The 25,645-nt window shown below is 41.5% G+C and overlaps 1 protein-coding gene across 2 annotated transcripts; it reads left to right on the forward strand.

Moving 5' to 3' along the window:
* Positions 1-114: 114 nt before the first annotated feature.
* FKTN (fukutin) lies at positions 115-19,154 on the forward strand. Of its 2 annotated transcripts, none has more exons than XM_074166203.1 (9): positions 115-219; positions 1,551-1,610; positions 4,451-4,654; positions 5,945-6,222; positions 7,700-7,832; positions 9,451-9,580; positions 14,115-14,248; positions 15,134-15,261; positions 18,941-19,154. In XM_074166203.1, the coding sequence occupies exons 1-9, from the start codon at positions 115-117 to the stop codon at positions 19,152-19,154; spliced, it is 1,386 nt and encodes a 461-aa protein (XP_074022304.1). The 2 variants fall into 2 exon arrangements, with proteins under 2 accessions (XP_074022304.1, XP_074022306.1); XM_074166205.1 differs by having other exon boundaries at positions 15,134-15,281; positions 18,930-18,976.
* Positions 19,155-25,645: the final 6,491 nt, after the last annotated feature.

The raw sequence follows: 25,645 nt of genomic DNA on the forward strand, positions 1-25,645 counted from the left end.
CCTGCGCCGCGCCCCGCGTTCCTCGGCCGGCGCGCAGGGGGAGGCTGGGGACGCAAAGAAGATGAGCGAGGCCGCGCTGCTCCCAGGCGGTGATCGAGAGCGCCCCGAAGACTAATGCAGAAAATCAACAAGAACGTGGTCCTGGCGCTCCTGTCTCTGACCAGCCTGGTTTTCCTCCTCTTCCAGTTGTACTACTACAAGTTCTACCTGTCGCAGAAGGTAAGAGAGAGCTCCCCCGCAGGGGCTTGCTTTTGTGCAACAACCAACCCAGTGTAACGCCAGCTCTCTTCAGAGTCCTTTGGCAGCATTAACGCCACCCCCAAACTTCCCGCATCTGGGTGGCGATTTCTGCAGTACGGACGTGAAGCGACTAGGTAGCCCGGGCGAGTTTCGGGTGGCAGGGGTACAGCCAGGTTTCAGTTGTCAGCCTGGTGGACGAGCTGTCGTGTCAGCCAGAGGCATCCCCTTCATTCTAAAACGGGGTGCTTCTTCCGTGTTCTCAGCTGCAGGTTTGAGCCACCAAGGCTTTTAATCGTCACAAGCCTTCCTACTCTTGTTGTTAAGTGACTTTTGAATAAAAGTGAAGTGGAACCCAGCGCTGTCTTAGGGCTTTTCTGAAGAAACAAGGAAGGCAGCGTTTATTGGTTGCAGGTGTTTTAACAGTGTTTTTTTTAAAGGAAAACCCAATTTTTTCTGCCGTTGTCTTAGTGCTTTGTGATTCAGTGTTCATGATTTTCTAGATGTTACAGATTAAATCCTGTTTTCATACTGTCCATGGAATGTTCAGCTGAGTGTGATTTTCTGTAACTGAAAAAGATGTAGTTGTTGCTATAAATGAAATAATCTGGGGTTTTTTTTGTGGTTTCATAGTTTACAGTTGCAATGCAGATTCAACAAAGGAACTAATCTCATTTTTACGGGAGAACTATATAGGTATCATGTTTCCTGAGTTTATTTTCTTTTGGTGGGGACATTCTTAATAAATGCAGGCAGCTTTAGTGCTAGGTGGTACCACAATCTTTGACCTCTTTCTTACAGTTTCTGATTGTAAACAACAAGACTGTGAATGAGAAATTCTTCATACTTTTGAAAAGCTAAAAGCTGAGCTACTAACTGCCCTGGCTCTATCATATGAGTATACCCTTGTTCAGATTTAATTTTCTAGGATTACATCTGGAAAGACTGAGGCATAGTCCTGCTGTCTCTCCCCCAGTGGTATTTGCCTAACAGTGTTTGTCATCTTCCTATTTTACATTTATTGGCATATTGACTTAGAAACCTGAGGCCTGATCGTGCGATTCTTGCATGTCTGGAAGTCCCCAAGGCTTGTGCTGTCCTTCTAAATACACTAAGCCAGAGCAGTTGGTTATGATTTCACATTCAGTACTGTAGTTGAGGGACCAGAGACGTAACCACAGCAATAATTATAAAGTGCTAACTGGATAAAAGCTCCTGAATGTCCTGTTAAGAAATCCTAAGCAGGGATTCAGCTGAAACTTACTGTTTCTCTTTTCTTTCTCCCTCCCCCTCCCCTTCTTTGGTTTTGATAGAATGGAGCAGTTTTTTCCAAAGTCAGAGGAAGCCAGTCGGGCCAAGACAGCACTAGATGGGTATGTACAATGTCATTGGTTCATACAGTTCTTCTGCAAGTCTCAGAGAACTCACATGGAATTGCAAACTCAGGGTCCAGTTCTCTTTCATCTTCACTGCGGATTTTGCATTATGAAGGACTTCTTCACTGAGTAAAGCTACGAAGCGTTTCAAAACATCAGTTTAAAATAAAATTGAGAAACGATTACAGCTTAGCAGCCTTTGCCTGTGCAGTCCATAGTAGTGTTGTTTATGTTTTAAGAAGCAAAATTTGTTCTTTGTGATTTAGAAGTTTTGATCCAGGCTTCTGTGATTTTCTCAGACTGAGTACGGAAAAGGTTGGCTTTTGAGATGCAGGTTGTTTGATAGTCAGTGGCATGGTAAAAGAATCGGCTGCATCTCTCAGGTCACAGAATACCCCTTTTACTTGCTCCATTTGTTTAACCTGCTGCTCAGTGTTTTGTGTTACTTGCTTATGCTGGGTCATAAAGTTCTTCACAAGCAGGAAAACGTTACATTTCAGTGCTCTACTAGTTGTTGTATGCCAGTGTTCAGGAACAGCGTTAGGAGTGCCATTAGATACTTGAAATAGGATATTTTCTGTTGTGTCTTTCTTAAGGTTTGCAGGATTGAGTGCAACCAAAACATCATGTTGGCCTCAGGGAATCAGAAGCTTAGTTATGATATTTCTGGTTAGCATTTGTTTGGAAACACTTTTACAGAAGTCTTTTGTTAGCAGATCTCCCAGTGGAAAAACAGCACAGATGGTGAAAGAGAGTGATGCGCTGGGAGCTGGCTGCCTTTCACTTTGGATGCAACATGATAATGTTTCTAGTTAGCAAAGTAGCCATTTAAATGCCTTGTTTCTGCTGAGCAAGAGGGAAGGTGCTCTGGTTAAGAACTGTTCTTGGGAATAATCCAAACCAGCTGCTCCACAGACTGCTTACTTGTGCCAGGAGCGTCTTGCTATTCTTGGAGGTGACACCCCTTGGAACTACCTGCTGGTTGTTAGGTGGCATGATCGCAGTGGGCTTCCAACCTGCCAGTCAGTGGACAGAATTCTTATTAAGCTTTAACTTGCCCTTACAAGATCATTAGTAACAAAGCAGAGTGCTCCACGGTCCTGTGAGGGACCTGTTGCACTCCAGGCTTTCTTCAGACCCCCTGTGTGATGAGTCCTAAATACTCTATTTGAATGTGTTTCTCTTAGCTGCTTGACATCATCGCTATCTCTTTAAGTTTCAACTAAAAGCATCTGTTTCCACAGAGAAGTAACAGGGGAAAGAAGTAGGTATTGATGCACAGGTTTGCTTGCTGTTCATCAGTCTGATCCGCTAGTTTTAGTTACAGAAATAATGGTAGCACATCACTTACCTTTCAGGTCCATAAAGCTGAGGTCACTAAGAGGGTAGCCTTGCTTCTGCCTGTACTGAACTGCTGCCTAAATTCTGTTTGTTGATCCATGTTCTGTCTACACTTTTTTACATCTCTTTGAAGCCGAAGCCCGGTGCCAGAATTGGAGGTTGGCCTGTGGAGTCTGACAGAACAGACTCAGCAGCTGGACAGGAGGAAGGTTAGAGCTTCAGTTAGAAAGCCATCGTCAGCTCACTGGGCAGGTAGCTTGGGCAGTAGGCCGTTGTTTTCCCTTATTACACCTCTTCTAGAACCTTGAGATGTAGCAGACATAAAGCCTGCCAGTGCTGTTGGAAGCAAATTTTTTTTTTTCTGATTAGAACCATACTTCAAGTCACTAAGTTGAACTGTTACAGTTAAATACATCAGCTACATTTTTAATAGCAGAGTTTTTTGCTATTTTTTAATGGAAAAAAAAATATTTTGCTATTTTAATAGCAAAATCATAGTTTGCACTGTGATTGGTGCAAACCTTCTGCGTGCCACGGACATTTAAAAGTACTTGATTAAAATTCTGCACTGAGTCAAGCTAATAAATCCTCTCATCAGGCACAGGACCTTCTTGCTACGGCTTTTAACTCCGTATGCAATGTTGCCATGGTTGAGTGCCCTGGGTACACTGGTATCCAACGTCTGGGTAGGAGTCGCTTCCTACCTTCTAACTGAATCACCCGTTATATACTGCAGGCATCATGCCTGAGGTTTGGGGATACTGTTTGGGAGTGGATCAAAAGCCTCGCTGAAGTCAAGGCGTGAACTGTGTCCATTGCTCTCAGCTTGCCCACAGACTTCTTCTAAGGCAGTTGGTGTGATTAGGTGCAGTTTGCCTTTGGCTGGCTTTCCCAAGTACATTATTGTCCTTCCTGTGCTTGGATGTGACTTTCCACAGGTTTTTGCTTCAGAAGCTTTTTGGTGATTGAGGTGAAGAGTTCACTGATCCTCCTATTTGAAGATGGCATGAGATTTGCCTTTTCTTGGCCTTGAGGAACAATTCCTGACCACCATCACCTTTCAAGATGTTACAGAGCAGCCTTAAAATGACATCAGCCAGCTCCCTCAGCAGCCACACGTGCATCACATCTCACCCTATAATATCTGGTTTATTCAGGTGCTTTCCCAACTGAATCTAGAGCTGGAAAGAATCTAGAGTTTAGCCTGCAGTCCGTTCTCAAGTCTAGCACTCTAGAGTTAGACTGCTTTAACTTGTAGAAAGTTCTAATTGAAGCTGAGAGGTTTTTACTCTGGAGACCTGGAAAGCCTGAGAACAGCCTGTTCTTCTGAAAGAAAAAATTTCCATTTCCACAATTGTTCATGGAAGTAAAGTACAGATTTCCTTCTGTCAGTGGGTTCGTTTTTCTTTTCCTTCTGTCAAAGAGTTTTAATGTATTAAGCTTTGTGTGCTTAAAGATGGTGTTTCTAACTCCTAATTTTATCCTTTGTCAAACAGCATGTGGTGAGGAAGTTCCTAGGCTTAATATCCAGTCACAATATACCAGTGTATTTGATCGATCCTTTGATTCTGGGACTGGTTGATAAAGACATTGAACAGATCAGAAGTTCTCCTGATGGCCCTAGTCCAGAATGCAAGTACTTTTGTGCTCCAAGAGACTTTACTACGTTTGCACTACTGGACAAAACATGGAAACCTGAAGTAAGTGCCTTTTCTTCAGTTCACATTTGTGTACTGTAATGCATTCAACTTTTGCGACTGCAACAGTTGATTTCACGACATAATGCTTTCATGTATGTATTAAGGCCTCTGAATTCATTGTGTGGAAACCTTGTAAAGGTATTGATAGAGGAGACTTTTTTTTTAAAAAAAAAAAAAAGGTATCCAGGCACTATCCTGGATACATGAGTCATTTACAGATAACCAGAAGTTTTTAGAAGCTGTCTGCAATATTCATAAACACTTGTAGTAAGAGGCCATGCCAAAAAGAAGAAGAAAGTCATCTGTTAGAAAGGAAGAATGAAAACCTTAAGCCTGTAATGTAGGTACAGCTGTCATAATTCTCGAGTTTGGGAACCTGTCAGGGCGAAAATGCAGGTATTGATGTGACAAGGCTGGAAAGATTATCATAGTCTGCTGATTTACATTTCTTTTAGTACATCCTTGTACTTAACACCATCTATACCAGTGACAAAGCAGGAGACATTAAAACGGTCTGTGACTATTTTACTGAAGGAGTCCCACTCAAGTGAAGAGTGGTGGCACTCTGGATCTGATCAGGCAGGAGTTTTACCTGTAGCTGTAAAGGAATTAAAGAAACTGAGAATAAGGTTGTGTGGCAGCACGCTAATATAAATCCATCTTCCCATTCTTTCGGGCTCATTGATAGTATCTGTAGCATCGAAAGGAAAAGCTGATATGTCTATATATAAACCAGTTCAAGGGGGGGTAATTGAAAGGGGCTTCAGATGCTGATTAATTCTTTTCTTACCAGCCAGAATTTCATTGCCTTTTTCTATGGAAATATGAAAGCCTGTTACGTAGTGCAATATTCAGGGTTTGGTGAGATTTAGGCAAATATTTGTGTACGTCGTAAAAGAAGATTTTGCAGTAATTGTTCTTGTGTTATTGGTATCATTATTCAAGGACTTACGAATGCCAAGTTCAGTACAAGAATAACTTTAGTGAACAGTTTGAGGATGCAGAGAAGAGTGCTGTGTCAAAGAGCAAACCTAGTCCAAGCATGGCTTAAACATTTATTTGTTGTTTTGTTGAATAGTTCGAGGTACAAAATTTAAGACAAGGAGTTTAGTTGCTGAAATGGCTTGTGGTTGCTGATCTTTAAAGTCTTGTAAGTTTTTGAGTAGTTTTTGCTTAAGACATTAGAAAACGAAAATGCGGAATAATGACAGTTAATAATAACCACTTGGCATTCAATTTTGGTTTCTTTACTCTTTAGCTTCTCTCTCTCTCTCTTCCTCTTGTTTTTAGGTGGGCCTTTTTAGAACTGCTGAGAAAATGGGGTTCCAGTGGCTAAAGATTATAAACAAGGACCCCCGTTTGGATGGGATGGATGACCTGTCTGGGATTGAAATTCCCTTGCACTACATATTTAAACTGGCATCTCATGCTATTCACCTGGTGGTCTTCTATGAGAGGAGTGGTAATTATCTCTGGCATGGCCCCCTGAGACTCAAGCAACATATGGACAGAAAGTTTGTGCCTTTCCGGAAACTCCACTTCGGTCGCTACCCTGGCGCGTATGAAAAGTGAGTTCAAAAAAAGAAGAGGGAAAAAGCCATGATGTCACTTCCAAAATAACGTCTTTTTCCTGTGTATAAAATTACTCTCTCTCCTAAAGTCAGGTTGTAAAATTTAGCTCACGTATGGTTCAGCCATCAAAGTGCAGGTAAATTAAAGTATGAAGGTAAATCCAATTCTGCTTACCTGAAAGCAAGAGCTTACCACCATTTATAAATTAAGAACTATATTTTAGAGGAAGTTGCTGTGTAGCCAAGTTGAAGTAGGCGGAAAGACGGGAGAAGTCAAAGAAGTCATGACTGAGGCTGAATGTACCAGAGGGTCTTCTGCTGGAGCGAGTGGTTTACCATCAATATATTTAAAAGTTTGAAATCTGTTGATAGCCATCTGTGCTATCAACACAGGGGTAAAGTAGAAGTGGCAAGAGATTTAGTACAAGCTAGTAGGTATTTAGGGTTCTTTCTATAATGGTATGTATCCAGAAGTTGAATACAGATACGGAACATTAAATGAAAAGGGGAAGCAACAGAAGTCCACTCCATAACAGTCCAAACAATCAGTGTTAAAGAACATGCATAAAGAGGTGACATTTGTACCACAAAAATACGTGCCAGCCATTGCATCTAACTCATGCTCTTAACGTGCCAAGGGGAGTCCTTGCTTGCATAAACGTTTGAATTGGTGGTGTTATTTGTCCATAGTCTTACCCTTAAACTTTGCATTACATTGGTGAAGTTACTGCAAATGTCTGCATTTTCTTACAATGCTTTCAATAGCAGCATTTCAGGAAATACACATCATGGCAAATCTTGTCACTATTTTTAAAGACAAGCACGTACCACTAGACTTTGTGAAGAACGTTCCTGCAGGGTATGTGTATATGCCATGAATCAGAGAAAAACAGCCAAACATTTCACAGGTCCAAATAAATCTGCTTAACTTTTTCTTTAAAATCGACACCATTCTTTATTCTTTTTGAAGCGTGGAATCTGTACCAGTTATGTGCCTAAACATTTGAAGTCATCTGTGTAAGCTGAAAAATACCACACTTCATTCATTGTGAAAACGGAACAGTTTTTAAACTATAAGAGCAAACAGCCTCACAGTACAGGGTAAAATTTGGCTCTTAGGTGTTTCCCATACTTAGACAACTAAATAAATAGCCTGAATTTTCAAATGCACTGAAGAGCAACTCTGAACGAATTCAGTGCACATCATGAGTTAGTAAAGGAATCAGTGATCTGACAAACTAACTAAACTAATTCTCTAAGCATAGAATTTATTTTTAAATAAAATTTTGAAGTGTATGGGGAATTTGTTGAAACTCTTGTTGCTCCTCTTTTGTAATTGGTTTTGCATGTATTTGGACAGAGAGATCACTGCCAGTAGCGTGCATTAAGATTTTTACCTGAGCTAATGAAAAAAGTGGCTTGTGATTTGTAAATGAATTGAATGGGTTAATGTATCACCTTTCCTTCCCTGCAGGCCAGAACTTCTGCTTGTTTCCATTGATGACTTAAAAGTTCAAATTCCAAAAAATCCGTCCAGTTTTCTAGAGGAGATGTCACACTCTAGATTTCTTGAATGTAGGTACAGAGAAGCTCGGGCTTTCTTTCAGGTTAGTGGTAGTGTCTCTAAGATGTAATGTATGTTTTCGCTGATTGACCCAAGCCTATAAACAGTTCACTAGTTTTTACCTAGATGGGACTGTTCGCGTGCATAAAGCTAAGTAAAGCCTTTGAGACTCAATCCACAGAGCTTAGTAAGTGGTAATAAAACCAAAACTTTAACTGAAAATCACGGTCTGTGTTTTTCGCTTGAGTGCATTTTTTCCCATTTTCCAAAACTTTGAAAAGAAGAGGTGACCAACGTGTCCATAGCTATCACACATTGTTATGGTTAAATGGATCGCATGTAAGCAAGACTAAAATCTTGTGTGTTTTTGTGTTTGAAGATTTTTCTCAAAGTTCTGAGTAGTGCTTCATTTTACATTCTTTTGAACTGTGCGCTGCAGTTCCATGTTCCTAGTTCTGTTTATTTGAAATGGCATATTCATTCTGAAATGATTTATTTGATTGCTTTTTGACCATGTAACCTAATATTTTCTCCACATTATTTTTTAGAATATTACTACCTGATTGAGCAGATAGTAGAAAACTTTCTGCTGCAGTATGGGGAGTGTTTTGTCCTAATTTGAAAAGGACCAAGACATGAAGTGGACAAGAGTTAACCGCAGTTAAGACTGTGGAGTCAGAATTAAGCCACTGAATCTGAGCCTTCTCTGATTTCATAGATGGGGAAAAAAGAGACAATTCAGACGCCTTCAGACATTTGAGGTCTTGAGGAAGGGACTTCTCAGGGAAGGGAAGACCACCCTTGTTCAGTCTAGTAGGCCGTAGCTCCCCATACATGTAACAGGAGGGTTACTGTACCCAAGGGTACCCGTGTGTTCTCACTTCACCTGTAAAGGACAGAAATTGTAAGCACGCTGCACTGCAGCTCTAAAACCTCCAGGCAGTAATTGCCCCCGGCAGAGAAGATGTGCTTCAATGTATTCAATGTATATTGAATTTTTCTGGAGGTTTAATATTGAAATAAGCAGCGGGCATCTGTTTTCAAAAGTAAGTGTTCATTTCAGCTGTTTGTTGCCCAAGAGCTCTTAATGAAATCAGTCATGAAGCTGAGTGGTGTGTTGTTCCTGTGTTTGATTTGGTAATGTTTGCCCAGGCTGCTGTGTTGGTTTTGGCTTTGCATTAACAGAAGCTCTTGCCACAGTGGTAGCTGGGCATGATTTTCCGTTCCCATTGTTTCTACTCCATGGCAGAAGTTGTCAACATTCAGCTGTAACACTTGGTGGCGCCAAGTAAACTAATGTGCTGGAAGAAACTCTGTCCCTGTTTTCCCTCTGGACTCTGCGTGTTGACTTCAGTGTGTGCAGATATAGAGTTCATCTGTGGTGTTGCCCAGGTGTTGAGAATCAGTATCTAATACACACGTTCTTATTCTATTTTACTGTGACTTTATATTCAGTTGGAAAAACTGAAGATTGATGTTTCAGAGTTTAAATTTCAACTTGTCATTCTAGTGCATATTCTCAAAGTGGACTGCATACATGAAAACAGATACTGCCCAGGTATTAGTTAAGGAAGTTTTTAAAGATCATTTTTTCTTAAGAAAAATGAAGAGACAAGTTTCTTATCTGACAATAGCTTGCTTATTCTTCCTTTGCTTTCCAGCTGTATCCTGATGATGCCTCTCTCGATGCAGTGGAGTTCAGAAAAAAAGCAAAATCCTTGCTCCATCTGGCTGCCCTGACACTGAATAACTTAGGAGTAAAATTCTGGCTGAGCAGTGGAACATGCCTTGGTAAAACATTTTATGTTATGTTGCATTTTTAAACTCATCTGAAATTTTAAACATTTCATCCTCTATTGCTTGTGATGTCAGCTGAGGTTAAATGTACCAAGTTGGAAGGTAGTATCTGGCATTAGCTGTATTGAAATAGGCCTTCTTGCTCCTGGCAAAACTTCTATTTCTTTAGAAACCTGAGCCTTGGAGATGCTGAGCAAATTTCCGGTGAAGCATCTAATGTTGTTACCAATTATCTGTGTTGTGTTGATCACTGCTTAGAAAGTAATCAGCAGTTCTTTAAATTGTGTGAGTTGGAATTTACTGAAATGCTGGTTGGAAAACACAGTGATGGGCACATATTTCTGCTGTCCATGTAGACTCTCACCTGGTTTTTCTTCCCATGCAATTCGGTGCTTTTAACTTTTAAAATATAGTTTATTTATTTAAAAACACATACTTTTAATAAAATATCAGCCTACTAGAGTAGGTACTGCAAGTTTTCAATTCTACTGAAGATGGAAGTAGTATCTTATCACTGGTGAAGATCCTTTTGTTATTGGAATTGGTCGTGAAAGCTCATGTGTGTGCGTATTTGACTTGTATTTGTTTAGTCCTAGGGAATACAATTTTCTGAATGAACAGTTGCTAAAAGCTGCTCTAATGAAACAGACAAAAGGATGTCCCACTTCTTGTCTTACTGTTTTGCAGCGGTGATTGAAAGATGATTAACATCTCAGATACTATTTAAAATAGTAGTCTCAAATTAAAAGCAGAGCTCTAACGCTGTGACTGTACATTGCAGATTAGATTTGGGTCCAGATAAAGAATATTTTTTCTTTAAAGACATTTAGATTAGAAAACCGAAGCCAAAAGGCAATGAAAAAGGACTTCAGAGCGCTGGGATGATTGGTCAAAGGATCAGGAACACAAGTGGTGTTCTCTTCTATCCCACCAGTCACAGGGATAGATGAAGGGATAAAAAGCAAGATTCAACAGATCAATTCGTGGCTAAAAGACTGGTGTAAACAGCAGAACTTTGGATTCTTTGATCATGGGCTGATCTACAGGTCACCAGGCATGCTGGCAGCAGGTGGGGGAAGCCTAACCCAAAGGGGAAAAAGGATACTGGGACAAGAATTAGCAGGGCTCATTGAGAGAGCTTTAAACTAGATTTGAAGGGGGATGGGGTTGGAACCAGGGTTACTAAAGTAGTGCCCAGGAGTAGTGTGCTAGTGAGTATAGGTGCCAGTAAGGCCTTGCAGCCTGTTGCAGCAGTCGATATGGGAGAGAAAGATACATGCAGCTGTGAAGACATAAGGAGTAGTGATAAGATGGTAACTGCTGAAATGTCTGCACATGGACAGGTGGGAATTAGTGCCTGCCCTCCCAGAAAAATAGTGGGACGATTAGCCCAGCTGAAGTGCATCTACATGAATGCATGCAGCATGGGCAACAAACAGGAGGAGCTGGAGGCCATCGTACAGCAAGAAAACTATGATCTGGTTGCCATCACAGAAACATGGTGGGAGGACTCGCATAACTGGAGTGCTGTGATTGACGGCTATCAACTCTTCAGAAGGGACAGGAAAGGAAAGAGAGGTGGTGGGGTGGCCCTTTATGTTAGGAGTAGTATTGTATGCCTAGAACTTGGCAATACACATGAAGACAGTGTTGAGTGCCTATGGATAAGAATCAAGGGGAAGACCAATAAGGCAGACCTTGTGGTGGGAGTTTGTTATAGACCCCCAAACCAGGATATAAAGACTGATGAAATATTCTATAAGCAGCTGGCAGAGACCTCAGATCACTCTCCCTTGTACTCATGGGGGACTTCAACTTCCCAGATATCTGCTGGAAATACAACACAGCAGAGAGGCAACAGTCCTGGAGATTCTTAGAGTGCATGGAAGACAACTTCCTAACACAGCTGGTGAGGGAACCGACTAGGGAAAGTGCCATACTGGACCTGCTGGTAGTTAACTCCGAAGGTCTTGTGGGGAATGTAAACGTTGGAGGTCATCTTGGACAGAGTGATCATGAAATGATACAATTTTCAATTCTTGCTGAAGCAAGGAGGGGGGCCAGCAAAACTGCCACCTTGGACTTCCGAAGGGCAGACTTTGGCCTCTTCAGGAGCATGGTTAAAAGTGTCCCCTGGGAGACAGTCCTGAAGGGCAAAGGTGCCCAGGAAGGCTGGTCGCACTTCAGGGAGGCACTCTTAAAAGCACAGGAAAGAGCCATACCCAAGTCCCAAAAATCAAGCAGGAAGGGAAGAAGACCAGCCTGGCTAAATAGAGAGCTTTGGCTGGAGCTCAGGAACAAAAAGAAGGTTTATGATCTTTGGAAAAAGGGCCTGGTAGGCAAGGAGAAATACCAGGAAGCAGTGAAGATATGCAGGGGGAAAATTAGAAGGGCCAAGGCTCAAGCTGAGCTCATCTTGGCCACTACAGTTAAGAACAACAAAAAGGGTTTTTTCCAGTATGTAAACAGAAGAAGGAAGATTAGGGATAATGTGGGCCCACTGAGGAATGAGATGGGCACCCTAGTGGTGGAAGACACGGAGAAGGCAGAGTTGCTGAATGCCTTCTTTTCTTCAGTCTTCACTGCTAAGGCTGCCCCTCATGAACCTCTGGCCTTGGAGGCCAGGGGGAGGGTATGGAGAGAGGAAGTTTTTCCTCCAGTAGAGGAGGACCAGGTTCGGGACCACTTGGCCAAACTGGACATTCATAAGTCCATGGGCCCAGATGGGATACACCCGTGAGTGCTGAGAGAGCTGGCAGAAGTTATCGCTGGGCCACTCTCTATCATATTTGAAAAGTCATGGAGAACAGGAGAGGTGCCAGAGGACTGGAGGAAGGCCAACATCACACCAGTCTTCAAAAAGGACAAGAAGGAGGGCCCTGGGAACTACAGACCAGTTAGTCTCACCTCCGTCCCTGGGAAGGTAATGGAGAGACTCATTCTAGATGTCATCTCCAAACAAGTTGAAGAGCAGGGGGTTATTGGAAGTGGGCAACATGGGTTTACCAAGGGTAAATCATGCTTGACCACTCTGATAGCTTTCTATGATGCCATAACTGGTTGGTTGGATGAGGGGAGGGCAGCAGATGTCATCTACCTTGACTTCAGCAAGGCTTTTGACACAGTCTCCCATAACATCCTCATTGGAAAACTAAGGAAGTGTGGGCTGGATGAGGGGACAGTGAGGTGGATTGAGAACTGGCTATGTGACAGGACCCAAAGGGTAATGGTTAATGGAACAGGTTCAAGCTGGAGGCCTGTAACCAGTGGTGTCCCCCAGGGGTCAATACTTGGTCCAGTCCTGTTCAACATATTCATCAGTGACCTGGACGAGGGGACAGAGTGTATCCTCAGCAAGTTTGCTGATGATACCAAGTTGGGTGGGGTGGCTGACACCCCGGAGGGCCGTGCTGCCATCCAGCGAGACCTGGACAGGCTGGAGAGCTGGGCAAGGAAGAACCTCATGAGGTTCAACAGGGAAAAGTGTAAGGTGCTACACCTGGGCAAGAAGAATGTCAGGCACCAATACAGGTTAGGCGTGGACCTGCTGGAGACAAGCTCCGAAGAGAAAGATCTGGGAGTCCTGGTAGACAGCAAAATGACAATGAGCAAGCAGTGTGCTCTTGTGGCCAGGAAGGCCAACGGAATCCTGGGCTGCATAGGGAAGAGTGTGGCTAGTAGGTCGAGGGAAGTCATTCTCCCCCTCTACTCTGCACTGGTGAGGCCACAACTGGAGTATTGCATCCAGTTCTGGGCTCCCCAATTCAAGAGGGATAGGGAACTACTGGAAAGAGTCCAGCGAAGGGCAACAAAGATGATTAAGGGATTGGAGCATCTCCCTTATGAAGAAAGGCTGAGAGAGCTGGGACTCTGTAGTCTGGAGAAGAGAAGGCTGAGGGGAGACCTTATTAATACCTATAAGTATCTGAAGGGTGGATTGAAGGAGAAGGGAGCCAGACTCTTTTCAGTGGTTCCCAGTGACAGGACAAGGGGCAACGGGCACAAGTTGGAACATAGGAGGTTCCACTCGAATATGAGGAAGAATTTCTTCACGGTGAGGGTGACAGAGCCCTGGAACAGGCTGCCCAGGGAGGTTGTGGAGTCCCCTTCTTTGGAGATTTTCAAGACCCGCCTGGATGCAGTCCTGAGTAGCATTCTCTGGGCAATCCTGCTTCAGCAGGGGAGTTGGACTAGATGATCTATATGGTCCCTTCCAACTCTAAAAAAATTCAGTGAAATTCAGTGAAATACTTTATCTTTGAAAGAGTTAGTGTTTTCTCTCTTATTCTTGGCTTTCTGGAGAAAAAAGCTGGCGATAAGTGCAGTAATATTTGTTTTCTTCGATGTGGTTCCTTTCATATTAGAGAAAGGGAGAAGTCTTGTTTATGGCCTCTTTCAAAGATCTCTGCTTGGTGACCTTATAGCAGTTCATTTTTATGTTGTTTTTGTTCTATTGATACATTTCTCATGTTCCTGAATTAAATAGTTTGGTTTTTTCCTTTTTTTTTTCTTTATTTTTCTTCCTCAGGCTGGTATAGACAGTGCAATGTCATTCCTCACAGCAAAGATGTGGATTTGGGAGTCTTTATAAGGGACTACAAAGCAGATATCATTCCAGCCTTTCAGAAAGCAGGGTTACCACTGAAGCACAAATTTGGCAAGGTACATAGATAATGAACAATTTGCTTCATGTGTCTTAGGTTTGCACATTTGAGTACAGCTGCAGATCACTTGCAGATCACTCAGATACGTAGGTATCTGACGTCTCCTCAGCAGACATTTACTTATTTATTTACTTAAACATATAATCTTGCTGCTTTTTGTGTCTGCCCTTGAACAGCGTGTGAGAAAATACCTTTCTTAATAGCTTCAGCCCTGTTTAGGGAGTCTGAATTCCACCTCGGAAGTTTTTATTAAGTTTTTAAGGGGTCTAATCTGTGTTGGTGGTGCTAGGGAAACTTAAGAATGAAGGCAGAATCTAGTCTTTGAGATTTGGGTGGGCTGGTGATAGCTCTGAGATCGTCTGTAACCCTGTATGTAAAACTAGCAGAAAGGGAAGGATGGCTTGAGGTGGCCACTGGGCTTGTTCGTGATTAGTTTATGTAGATCTTTATTTAGCTTTTTCAGAGTGTAGGCTGCAGAATGGTAGAGAAAAACTAAACTACAGGAATATGAACATTCGGCCACAGATCAAGTGATACATTATTACTGATGCTAAGGAGTGTTTTATTACAGAGGAAATGTGTTAAATGAAGACAACTGCTAATCTTGTTGTTATTCACTGAGATTATTTTGCTTGTGGCAGAAGGCAAGGGGATAGTGCCGAAGCTTTTGGGAATAAAAGGAAGAAAGAGAAGGTAGTCCCACTGAGGTGCAGAAAATTTCCCATGTTCTCAAGGCATAAAAAAAAAAGAAAAGAAGAAATTGTGGAGTTAGTGTATTTTCTTCAGTTAAGATAGGAGTCACTCTGAATACCTGACCAAACCTGCTGAAATAAGTAGCTTTGTATTTTTATGAGTATATACAGTCTGTATTTTTGTCTTGCAGGTAGAAGACAGCTTGGAACTCTCTTTCCAGGGAGAAGATGATGTGAAACTTGATATTTTTTTCTTCTATGAAGAGGATGACCACATATGGAATGGAGGAACTCAGGCAAAATCGGGCAAGAAATTTAAGTATGATCTGGATTTGTACCTCTAATAGGAAAGAAATTGAACAAGTTAGTGTATAGCTTTGGCATTTTGTGTGTTGTTACCTGGCAAAGTCTAGCTTTTTGTGGGAAAGGCAGTTATCAGAGGAGAATCAGTGGAGATTTTGCACTTTGAGAGCAGGTGAGCAGAAAGAGAACAGCCCTGTGCCTTACTAGAATGGTGCTGGGCTTGTCAGATGTCAGTTCCCTCATGAAATTGATAGCAATGATGGCATGTCATATATCAGACAGGTCTTACCTGGACTGTGACAAGCTCTGAGTTAAACAAACAGCCAAGATGAGAAAGAAGTCTCTAAAACTATGTTTGTTGCAGAAACTAATTTTGCAGTAAAAAGTGAATCCTTAGGCATCTGTCTTGATGATGGAGCATTAGGCAGAAAGCCTGAATATCCTTGCAAAGTAAACCCCATAGTTTTGGATTTTATGCTTATGATTTGGAATGCTTTATTGACTGTAATGTAGTGACAGCAGTGCAGATGACTACTGCAGACCTTGTTGTTGTTCATGTTCTGAAAATGGAATTTTAAATAGGATCCCACATTTCTTGCATCATATGTTTCAGTATTAAATTGGCAAATAAGCACAACAGCTTCCTAATCTACCACCAAACTGAATATAGGTTTTGATAATTAGATTCGTGTCTTTCCGTCACCCACCCTAGCTCAGAAAGAGACATTTGCAGACTAGTTGAAAACTTTGTGACTTCTATAGGATTTCATTATCTTTCGTATTTTGCCTAAACTGCATTTGCATGTATTAGTTAATGGGAACTTAGTGAACACTGCCATCCAGATGGTGATAATGTCTCAGTCCTTGTCTTAGTTTTGTTTTGAAATGATAAACAAAGCTTGGGGAAGTTACTTTGATGACTGAAGTCAAAAGGCACACTTACAAATAGGTTAAAGGACACGACTTCGGTATGACTGGTGCTGATGGAAAGTAGGTGTGCTGTGGTCCACCTCCTGTATCCTAGGATATTACACCTCTTTTGCAACTCCAACTTTCATAAAACACATTTCTTGTAGCCTAGTACTTATTTTTGGTGGTAATTTTTTTTCAAAGTTTACGAACGTGGCTTTTTAGTTCAGTAAGAACTAATTTGCTTAGACATAGTAGCATAAGGAAGCCTCTTAATTCTGAACTGGTGTTTCTTAGTCATAGCTTACTGTACTTAATCCATACAGAAAAGGAGCAAGAAAACTGCTTGTTTACCATTACAAAGGCCCCAAGCTGTGATAGAAGATGGCTGTTCAGAATGCTTTGCCCAATAATTCCAGACATATATTATTCCAAATACGTTCTCAGAAAGAGAAAAAATATCACAGCTTTGTAGCTGTGAGATGTGATGATTTAGCATGCTTGATCTAAATGCCTGCAACAGCAGAATGACCCTTGATTTTGCTTATTCTTCAGCCCTTGCAAATTTTGGGGGAAGGTAATGTAAGGAGGTCAGTCAAAAGAGAAGTGATTGTTTGATCATGCTGAATCCTGAATCCACTTTAACAGTTTTAAAGGAACCTCACCATCTGTTTATGTTGTATCAGAAGAGATACTGGTTGCTACTAGATCATCACAGATAAGGGTGGGAGTTCTATTCCAAGGTATTTATGTTTTTAAAAATGAAGGGTAAAAGTAATTTTCTTCAGAAAGCTAAATATTGGCATAGGTATACTTTCTATACATCTTGCTAAATAAGAGTATGAAGAATGAAAGTATTTCTCATTTAGTCTATTTTTCATTAGTCATGTTTAGTCTCTGTTGGAGAGTTGGTTTCTAAACCTTACAAGTATGGCTGTATGGTTTGCATTTTCATGTACACAAATACTTCCTCAACACTGCAGACAAATGAGCAAGCATGTACGTCCTCTTTATCCTGTCTTGGAGTTACAGCGATTGAGACCTCCTGTTTGTTTGCAAAATTAATGCTGGGCAGTTGCATTCAACAGCAGAGAATAAGTATTTACAAAAACTGAATCTGGAAATCAAATCTATACTGTATACTTTAATCCTCAAAATGAGTTAATTCTGTAGGTTCTTAAGATAGAGGACTTTGTCTAAGTGTAAAATCTTTTCAGTACAAAGATTGATGAGACTGAAATTGGAAGAAAAAACGATGAGCATTGTATAGGTACATGAGTATATAGCCTTACTCCAGCCACTTGGAATGAACAAACAATGAGCAAGAACTCCAGTAGTGTGAAGCATCACTGAAAGTGATTCATCAGTGAATGTAAACATTTGATTTTAATAATAGTTAAGGAATTATTTTGGTGAAATTTCCAACTGACTTTTTAATTTGTAGATTATTTAAATTACTCATTTGTTCTCCTTAGAATTATTTTTTGGAGTTCACTTGCTGGAGTATGTATTATTTCAGTGGTTTGCTGTTAGCTTTTGTGTATGCATGCCCATTGCAGTTCTGATAGATGTAGGATTTCTTGGGTTAATAGCAGCTAAATAGCTATTTGATGATTACAGATTCACTAAAGTTTGTTTACCTTGTTTTTCCCCTTGGTAGCTGTTTTGTTTGGGGTTTTGGTTTAGTGTAGAGCTAATTAGTAGTCTGTGGATATATGTTCAAAAGTGCTTGATCACTTTTTTTCTCTCCCTTTATTTAAGGCATAAAAGCAAGGTTTTATTTTCTGTAACTGTTTGCTCAGTGCTTAGAAATAAAATTAACTTTATGCTTAGAGGAACATGTAGGGTTTCTAATTCATGTAAATGCAAAAATCTTTTAACCTTCTTTTTCAAAAGCTTTAAGTTCTTATGGTTTCATTTTAACCTGTGAAAAGGAATTTCAAGATCACTTTTTATCTGTGGAAGACTTCACAGCTTCAGAAGTGGGAGTGATCCTCTGCAAGAGTAGTACATAGGCTTGGGTATTTTCTTGTTTAACACGTTGACACTGTGCTTCTGTAGGATGTCATTCTTATCAAACTGTGAAATTTACCTGTGACCTTCACTGGTGTAACCATACATATAGGTAGGGCTTATGTTGGCCTTTCTACAGAAAGCAACAGGTACAGAAAAGGTCAGTTTGGTAGAATAAATTATTTTTAAAATTTGAATGGGCTGAGAAGGTTTCAGAAAGTACAGGGTGGCAGCTGTATTTTAATTCTTTGTAACTGCTCCAAGTCTGGCACCATGTTTAAACATGGGTACCGAAGGGGAATTGCATGCTTTGTCTGGTAAGACTGAAGAAAGGTAAAAACTTGTTTTTATAAAAGGCCTGACATAATGAAGTGTTTAATGCTGCTTTTGTCAAAATCTCCCCTACCAAATAACATGTATCATCCTCTTGACACCTTTCTAGATGAGGTAACTATTAAATCTGGTTTCTAAGTGGAAAAGTTGAGGCAGGGACTAGGTGATTTCCTATAGTTGGCAGAATGATATAAGCAGAAAAAGAATTAGAAATGCCCTTTCCTAAAAACATGTGGCAAATTTTAACCAATTACTGTTGATAATAACACCCCTGTCCATTGTGTTGTTAATATTTCATAGATAGAAAGTTATGAAATAAGAAAAAAATTATTATAAATGTAACATGGCCAGTTTCTGTAGTTGCTTGCTTTCTCCATGAAGTTATTTAGAGGTGTATTTCAGTCTTCTACCAGTGACCATATTCTTTTGTTATGATGCAGATACCTCTTTCCCAAGTTTACTCTGTGTTGGACTGAATTTGTAGAACTCAAGGTACATGTGCCCTGTGAAACCCTTCAATATGTTGAAGCCAACTATGGCCCGGACTGGAAGGTTCCTGTGAAGACGTGGGACTGGAAAAGCTCGCCATCCAACGTGCAGTACAATGGTGTCTGGCCTGTTGATGAATGGGATGATGTCATTCAAATCTATTGACCACCTGACTGCTAATAGAGCACGCCTGCTGTCTTTGAAACTGTCAGTTTGTAATTTCCTGCTTCCCAAAGGCATCAGGATCTGTTTCTTTTGTAACTTCTCATCTGTTTCCCAAGGAGACATTTGCCTTTTTTTGCTTAACAGGTATTTTTTTCACCTTCAGGCATTTTCCAGGTAGTTAAAGGAAAAGATTAAAGGCAACTGAAGAGAATGGAAGCTGAAAGAAAAGCTGCAGAAAGGGAATAGAGAAGAAATGTTGCAGTAAACTTGTGGGTAGTTGACTGTTTAAATGTAAGCAGTGCCAGGTGGCTTAGACTTTCCTGGGATCATCAAAACCTTGGGACTGTACACTTCTCGAGCTTAAGAGAGGGATAGGATGGGAAAATCCCAGAGAAGTTCCTCTTTTTTTCAGAGGAGATCTGTGAATATTCAACTTTTAACCACCAGAGTTGTGAATACCTTGAATGTGCTTGATTTGAGACTGATACATCCCTACAATATGCAACAGGTTGCTCTTGGGAGTGGAATGTTTCTGTTACACAGAACTGGTGTGGCCCACCTGCTTTACCTGCAGGAGGCATTGGGTAACAGTGTAATACTAACTGAATGGAAGGAGAAACTATCCACATCACACTCCTTCCAATAACAGGTCAGTTTTTCCTGAGCTAACCACTGCATGCAATTATGACAGGGAATGTTATCTGTTGTTTTTTTTTTTTTTGCCTTTTTTTTTTTTTGCTTTTTTAAGAACATGAAGGTGTATGCCGCAGGAATGTCTTTCCCATAAAAAATTAGTAATCTGGTTTTTGACGTCGCAATTAACGTGTTCTCCATGTAAGAGTTTTGACCAGATTTTAGAAAATTGTAACTATCCCTGCTTTCTTACTAGTAGATAGAAATGGAGGTGTTGATAGTTTTCTGTTTAACATGGGCTCACAGAACAGAGATCTCAGAGAGTCTATTGCAGCTCTCTTCTCTAAGTGTCAGCAGAAGTGTGTACAAATACCAAATGTTCCATCAAATTTGAGGTAGCATAATTGCAAGTGAAGTGTTAGTGTAACATTAGGCTTTGGATGGCAAGAGAGTGGAAGGCCGACAGCTCTCTCCTGCTTGTGCTTTTGGTCAATGAAGTAAGCTTTCTTCTTCAGTATTTTGGAGAGGGGTAATAGCTTTCATATGAGCAAGTGTGTCCAAGTTTGTTACGGTCCCGCTGTGCAGGGAAGACAAGGACACTAGAGCTCCTGTAGTGAGTTACAGCTGTAATATACGGTACAGACTCAGGAGTTCTTGTGAACCAGTGTCAAGGTACTGAATGGAGCTGATGTTTACTGGCAACAAACCTGTATCCATCTTTTCCTTGCTAAAGCAGAAAGGCTGCCTACGGGTCACGGCTTTTCCATCTTTCGCTGGGTAGAGGTAGGTTGAGTCTGAGGTTTGCGTTCTGTTGATCCTGCAGTTTCCAGCTGCGTATTCAAATGTGGACACTTCTGGAGAGATGAAATAGCTACTGTCGTGCGGCAGTTTTACTATTGTATCATTCCATGTGCACTCTGGGGCTTCCCTGCTCTGTTTGTCCTGGAGCGTGCTGCATGCTTTTTCCTGCCAATCCTCTTGGTTCCAGTGCTCTCCTGCCACTGAAGCACTGGAGTAAATTATTCAGCTTCTGGCAACAACTCATCATGCTGGCTCTTCAATTGGTATGGTAACTTTGTTAGCTTTGCTTAATTAAGGAGAGAGAGATATAAAATCCTGCTAATGGCATTTACTCGATAAAGTAAACGTTAAATCATAAGGGATAATTTCTCAGGTAGAATTTATTTTATTTTTTCCTTAAAATGAGAAAAGCCAACGTCCTTGTGTTTTTTGTGTTCAGAACTCTGTTGTTGTGAACTTCTTTGTTTAATAACATAAAATAAGCCTGTAAATTTTTCAAATGTGATAAGTGTTTGAGTGAATGAAAAGATACTATCAGAAAACTGTAATCCTGTCAAATTTTTGACTTTGTATTTGTAGATGGAAAGACTAATGGAAAAAAATGCATGTCCCTGAAGGGAAGAATGTCTTAAATATTTGATTATACCTGTAACTTATTCTTCAGGTTAAAATATTTTCTCTTCAGAAGATACAAATGTATATTTAACACTGATTAAAAGAAGGAGAGTCTAATTTGCAGCTCATGTTTCATCTTTTGTTTTGTCATCTTGGGCAGCATTTAACACGTTCATTGCAGTTACCGTGACAAAATGCGCAAAGAAAAATTTTAAACTGTTTCTTATACTGCTTATTGACTGTCTGTCTTGAACTTTTATTTTTTAATAAAGGTACTTGGACACAACAATGATACTTGGAATAAAAGCAGGTGCCCATATGTAGAAAAAAGGATGCTGCAATTGCATGCATTTCACTCCTGCATGTTTCCTGTCACGCTTTGTGCACAGCCCTGACTGCAGATGTCCTTATAGGATAAGGACAGTGCTTATAGGATTGCGTCCCAAGGAGTGGTGTGAACGTCGTAGAATTGGTGCTCTTTGAAGGCATGCCGTGGGGCTGAAGCCTGACCATTCCTTGTGGAAACACCCAGATTTATGCATTTGTTTCCTGTTAGGTTCTCCTGATTCACCTCATCTGAAATGGATGCTTAATTTTAGGTCTACATTACCTTGCTAACTTCCTGACTACCTTCAATTTGAAAGTGCTCTTGAGAGGAGGACAACTTCTAAATTTTCTTAATGGCATGCATTTAAGGTGTTAAGCAACAACATGTGATGTACCTTGATTTTCGTATAGCAAACAAAGCATGTTACTTATGTGTAACTGTTAAAGACAGCAGAAACTGTGCAAGGAATGCCCGTGAACTGAGAAGAGCGTAGCAAGGTGTTGAAAGCTGTGGCATAACTGCAAGGAAAAATTAAAGAAATGGGGTTGCCTGAAGAGAAAGGACCATAAAGAGCCATTTCCGAAAGCTGTAAAAGATGGTTGCAAAAGGTACTCCCTTTCCAAGAGCGGTAGGAAGTAGAAGTAAGTGGGAGGAATGCCAGTTGAGATCAGCTGCGAGTGCTGGAGTATTTTACCTGTGGAAATGTGTGAAGCCTTTGACTATGGGGGTCTCTGAGAACACATCAGACAAACGTCAGCCAAGACTGACTAGTTAAGGGCTGACTGTAGTTAGTCCTGTCTTCCAGCTGGAGGGAGTTCCTATTTCCCGTGATTCTATAGCAGTTTTCAGTAACTTTCTGCTTTTACAATGTGAAAATTGGAATCATCATTTGTGTATGAGCTTGAGAAAGGTTACATTTCTATAATCAGATACTAGAGCTCACCCTGGGAGTGACAGTGAATTGCCACCCCACTGTGGAAATGGTAAGAAACTGCAGCATCTCGAACACTTGAAAAACATGCTCGCTTACAACAGGAGTGCAGTGCAGCTCTCTCAGAGGATACATCTGAGCCCACCTGAGGCTGTAGAACAATCTTGTAATTCCTGCATGGAACTGATGATGCTTGGCCACGCAGGGCAGTGAGCGTCTGAGGGAGCTTTTAATCTGTCCATAAATAATCTGATAGAAGAAGGGTCTGTGGATGTTCCACCCCACTCTTCTTTTAAAGTTAGAATTGAAAGGTAGATGAAACTGCAGTGATACAGACAGGACAGAGTCATGAAAATATTGTTGGGTCTTTCTCTGCTGTCCAAATGAAAAAGAAGTAGCTGATTTTTGTTATGCCTTTTCCCTTGAAACAGGGTCTTGGAGGTGCTGGTTCCCAGTGTTAAACAGTTTGCATCCTTTGCTGCTTTAGAATTCTCTCCCCTCTTCATAAGTCTTAAAGTCTGTCAACTCGAGAAAAACAGTTTCTGCTTTAAACTGTCAGTTGGAAGTGTATGTCTTGTGCAGATGGATGAGATGTTAAAGGAGTGACATCCATGTAATAATACAGATACCTTTCTTCCTTCCAAGGACTAGCTTGTCACAGTGCAACAACTTCCAGGAACTCAGTTCTGTCCTTTATTACCCATTGGTACAATTCTCTTGAGTTTGCGCAGCAGTTCAACATATTCAGGGGCAGCTACCTCACTGTTGAGGCTTGTTTTCTTTCTCTTCATGTAATTCTATCACACGATGTATTGCAGAACAAAATGCGGGAACTTGGGGAAACTGCACGCTGGTGCATAAGACTACCTAGCACTTGTATTTAATGATCTGCATCCTCTGTTTTGGCAAATGGGCACCAGCAGCCGATTCACATCAGCTGATGATCTTGCTTAATAGCATTGGATTGCCCAAGGATGAGTTGTCCACTGAGGCTAGTTTTATTCATAAATGTCCTATTGATTGAGACTGCAGCAGAGCACGTGAGTTAATGAGCTGAAGGGTCTCATCAAGTCCAAGCCACTGCTGTAATTAAGGTGTGTGGGTGAAAACTTTCCACTTGAGAAAAGGAAGGGACAATGAAAGTTTTGTTCTTAAAGGAGGGAAATGAACACTGTTGTGTTTGTGCCTGTTTTCCTGAAATAAATCTTCCCTGCAACTTAAAAGAGAAGTCAAATATTTTATCCAGAATTTACGAGGTGAAATGTCACGTCTGGTGCTTTGCAGATCGTACGGCGTGCTCATAGCGTTCCTCTTCTGGGCCTAAAACCTCTGAATAACTTACCATCAGAGTAATTAGCTTGAATGTCAGTGGGTGCAATGTTGGTTGATTACCAAGCTGAATACATAGGATGATGTTGTGACCACAGGAAATCAAGTGGGATGCAGAAAGAGTGTTAGCAGCTGCAGGAAGAGTGAAATTAACCCTTTGTTACTGTATTCAGAATTTCAGTTGGTGTGTAGAGGTCAGTGCAGGCCCTTGCCTGTTCAGGTGGTGGACCAGTTGGGGAGTGCCAAGAGGAGAACAGCAGGCTATAGGAAACCACCTATGCGGAAGTGTTGAAAGAACTCGGGTTGTTTAGGCTGAGCAGGATGTGGCAGGTACTCCATCCTGTTCACTTGGTTGATAATGCAAGGATGAAGACACTTAAATTTCACCAAGGAAGATCAGACTGGACCATAGGAAAAGTTTCTGGAATTTAAGGAGGGGGTAATAGTTTGAGGAAGGGCATAGCATCTCTGCCCCTGGAGGCCTTCAAGAATGTGGTTGGTCAGTCTGGAAGAAACGATGTGATTGCATGTATTCTTGCTGTTACCTGGAAGAGGGCCTGACTGAGTTTAGGAAATTATTTTCTTATTTGTTTGTTTTCTTTTGATGTCTTTTTCTTACTTTTGGGGTTTTTTGGTGACATCTAAACAATATTTGACCTGCACAACTAAGCTTGCTGAGGGACCCAGTGGAACACCTTTATCTCATGAGATATTTGGGGCAAATTGGTAAGCACTGGGAAGGGACAGACAACATCCCCGTGCTGCACTCTAAGCAGCAGCCCTCCGTACACAAAAGCTGGGATGCTGGACAGAAAGGATGCAAATTTGCAAGAAAAGGGCCTGGAGCGTATGTCAGCGATGCCATGCTGCTCTCTGGGCTCCCCTGCTTCCTCCCACAGGGGGCGACATGGAGCTCTCAGGGATTTTCTTGTGGGACGGGTGTTTGATGTTCACCAGGACTCCCAGGTCTTTCTGCCGTAGTGCTTTCCAGCTGGACAGTCCTCAGCATGTGATGGTGCCTGGGGTTGCTCGTCCCCAGGTGGAGGACTGCACCCCCCCTTGTTGAACTTCATGAGGTTCCTGTCAGCCGATTCCTCCATCCTGCTGAGGTCCCTCTGGGTGGCAGCATGAATCAACCATTCCTCCCAGTTTGGTGTCATGTGCAAACTTGAAATTCCAGCAGGAGCTCCCATACGGCAGGACATGTCCCATGGGTTTACATTCTGTACCAAAATCAGTTCAAGAAAGTTTTATGATGACTTTGTTGTGATTTGGTTTAGTGGACTCATAACCTGGAGTGCCAAAATTATGACCTTTGAATGATCATGGTGCTTCAGTCTCTTTGCTTTTCACCAGCACAGCCATTTATGTTCCTACCACTTCAAAACCAAGATAAACCAAGTGGCCCTCCTTGACATAAAGCAACTAATTACAGCCCCTTTTACCCAGCCGCCTCCTGTCAGAAAAGTCAAAACTCTTGAGTACAGCAGCTTCCACATAGAGCTACTGTTGAACTCCGTGGCCTCCCCTCTTGAGGTGACACTAGCCCTTGTTTATCCATGCCGTTGTCCGGAGCGGTATCTCAGAAGCCCGTTGGGGCAGCAGGAACATCTTCTGTTGAAAAGCCTGCGTGTTTGCTCTTTGGGCGCCTGTAATCATCTCACATTGTCAGCATTCAGGCTTGGTCGCCCGTTAGTAACAACCTTTCCAGCTGCACTGAAAGAGGGGGATTTCTGAACAAACATAGAAAAGGAGACAAGATTAAGTAGGTGACAGCCGGTGAAGACAGGGCCAGAGCCGAGTTTTTTTAATTAATTATTTTATTTTGGGAAGCCAGGATACATTTGTGGCATG

This window comes from Numenius arquata, chromosome Z, assembly GCF_964106895.1.
Source record: "Numenius arquata chromosome Z, bNumArq3.hap1.1, whole genome shotgun sequence".
Lineage (NCBI taxonomy): Eukaryota > Metazoa > Chordata > Aves > Charadriiformes > Scolopacidae > Numenius > Numenius arquata.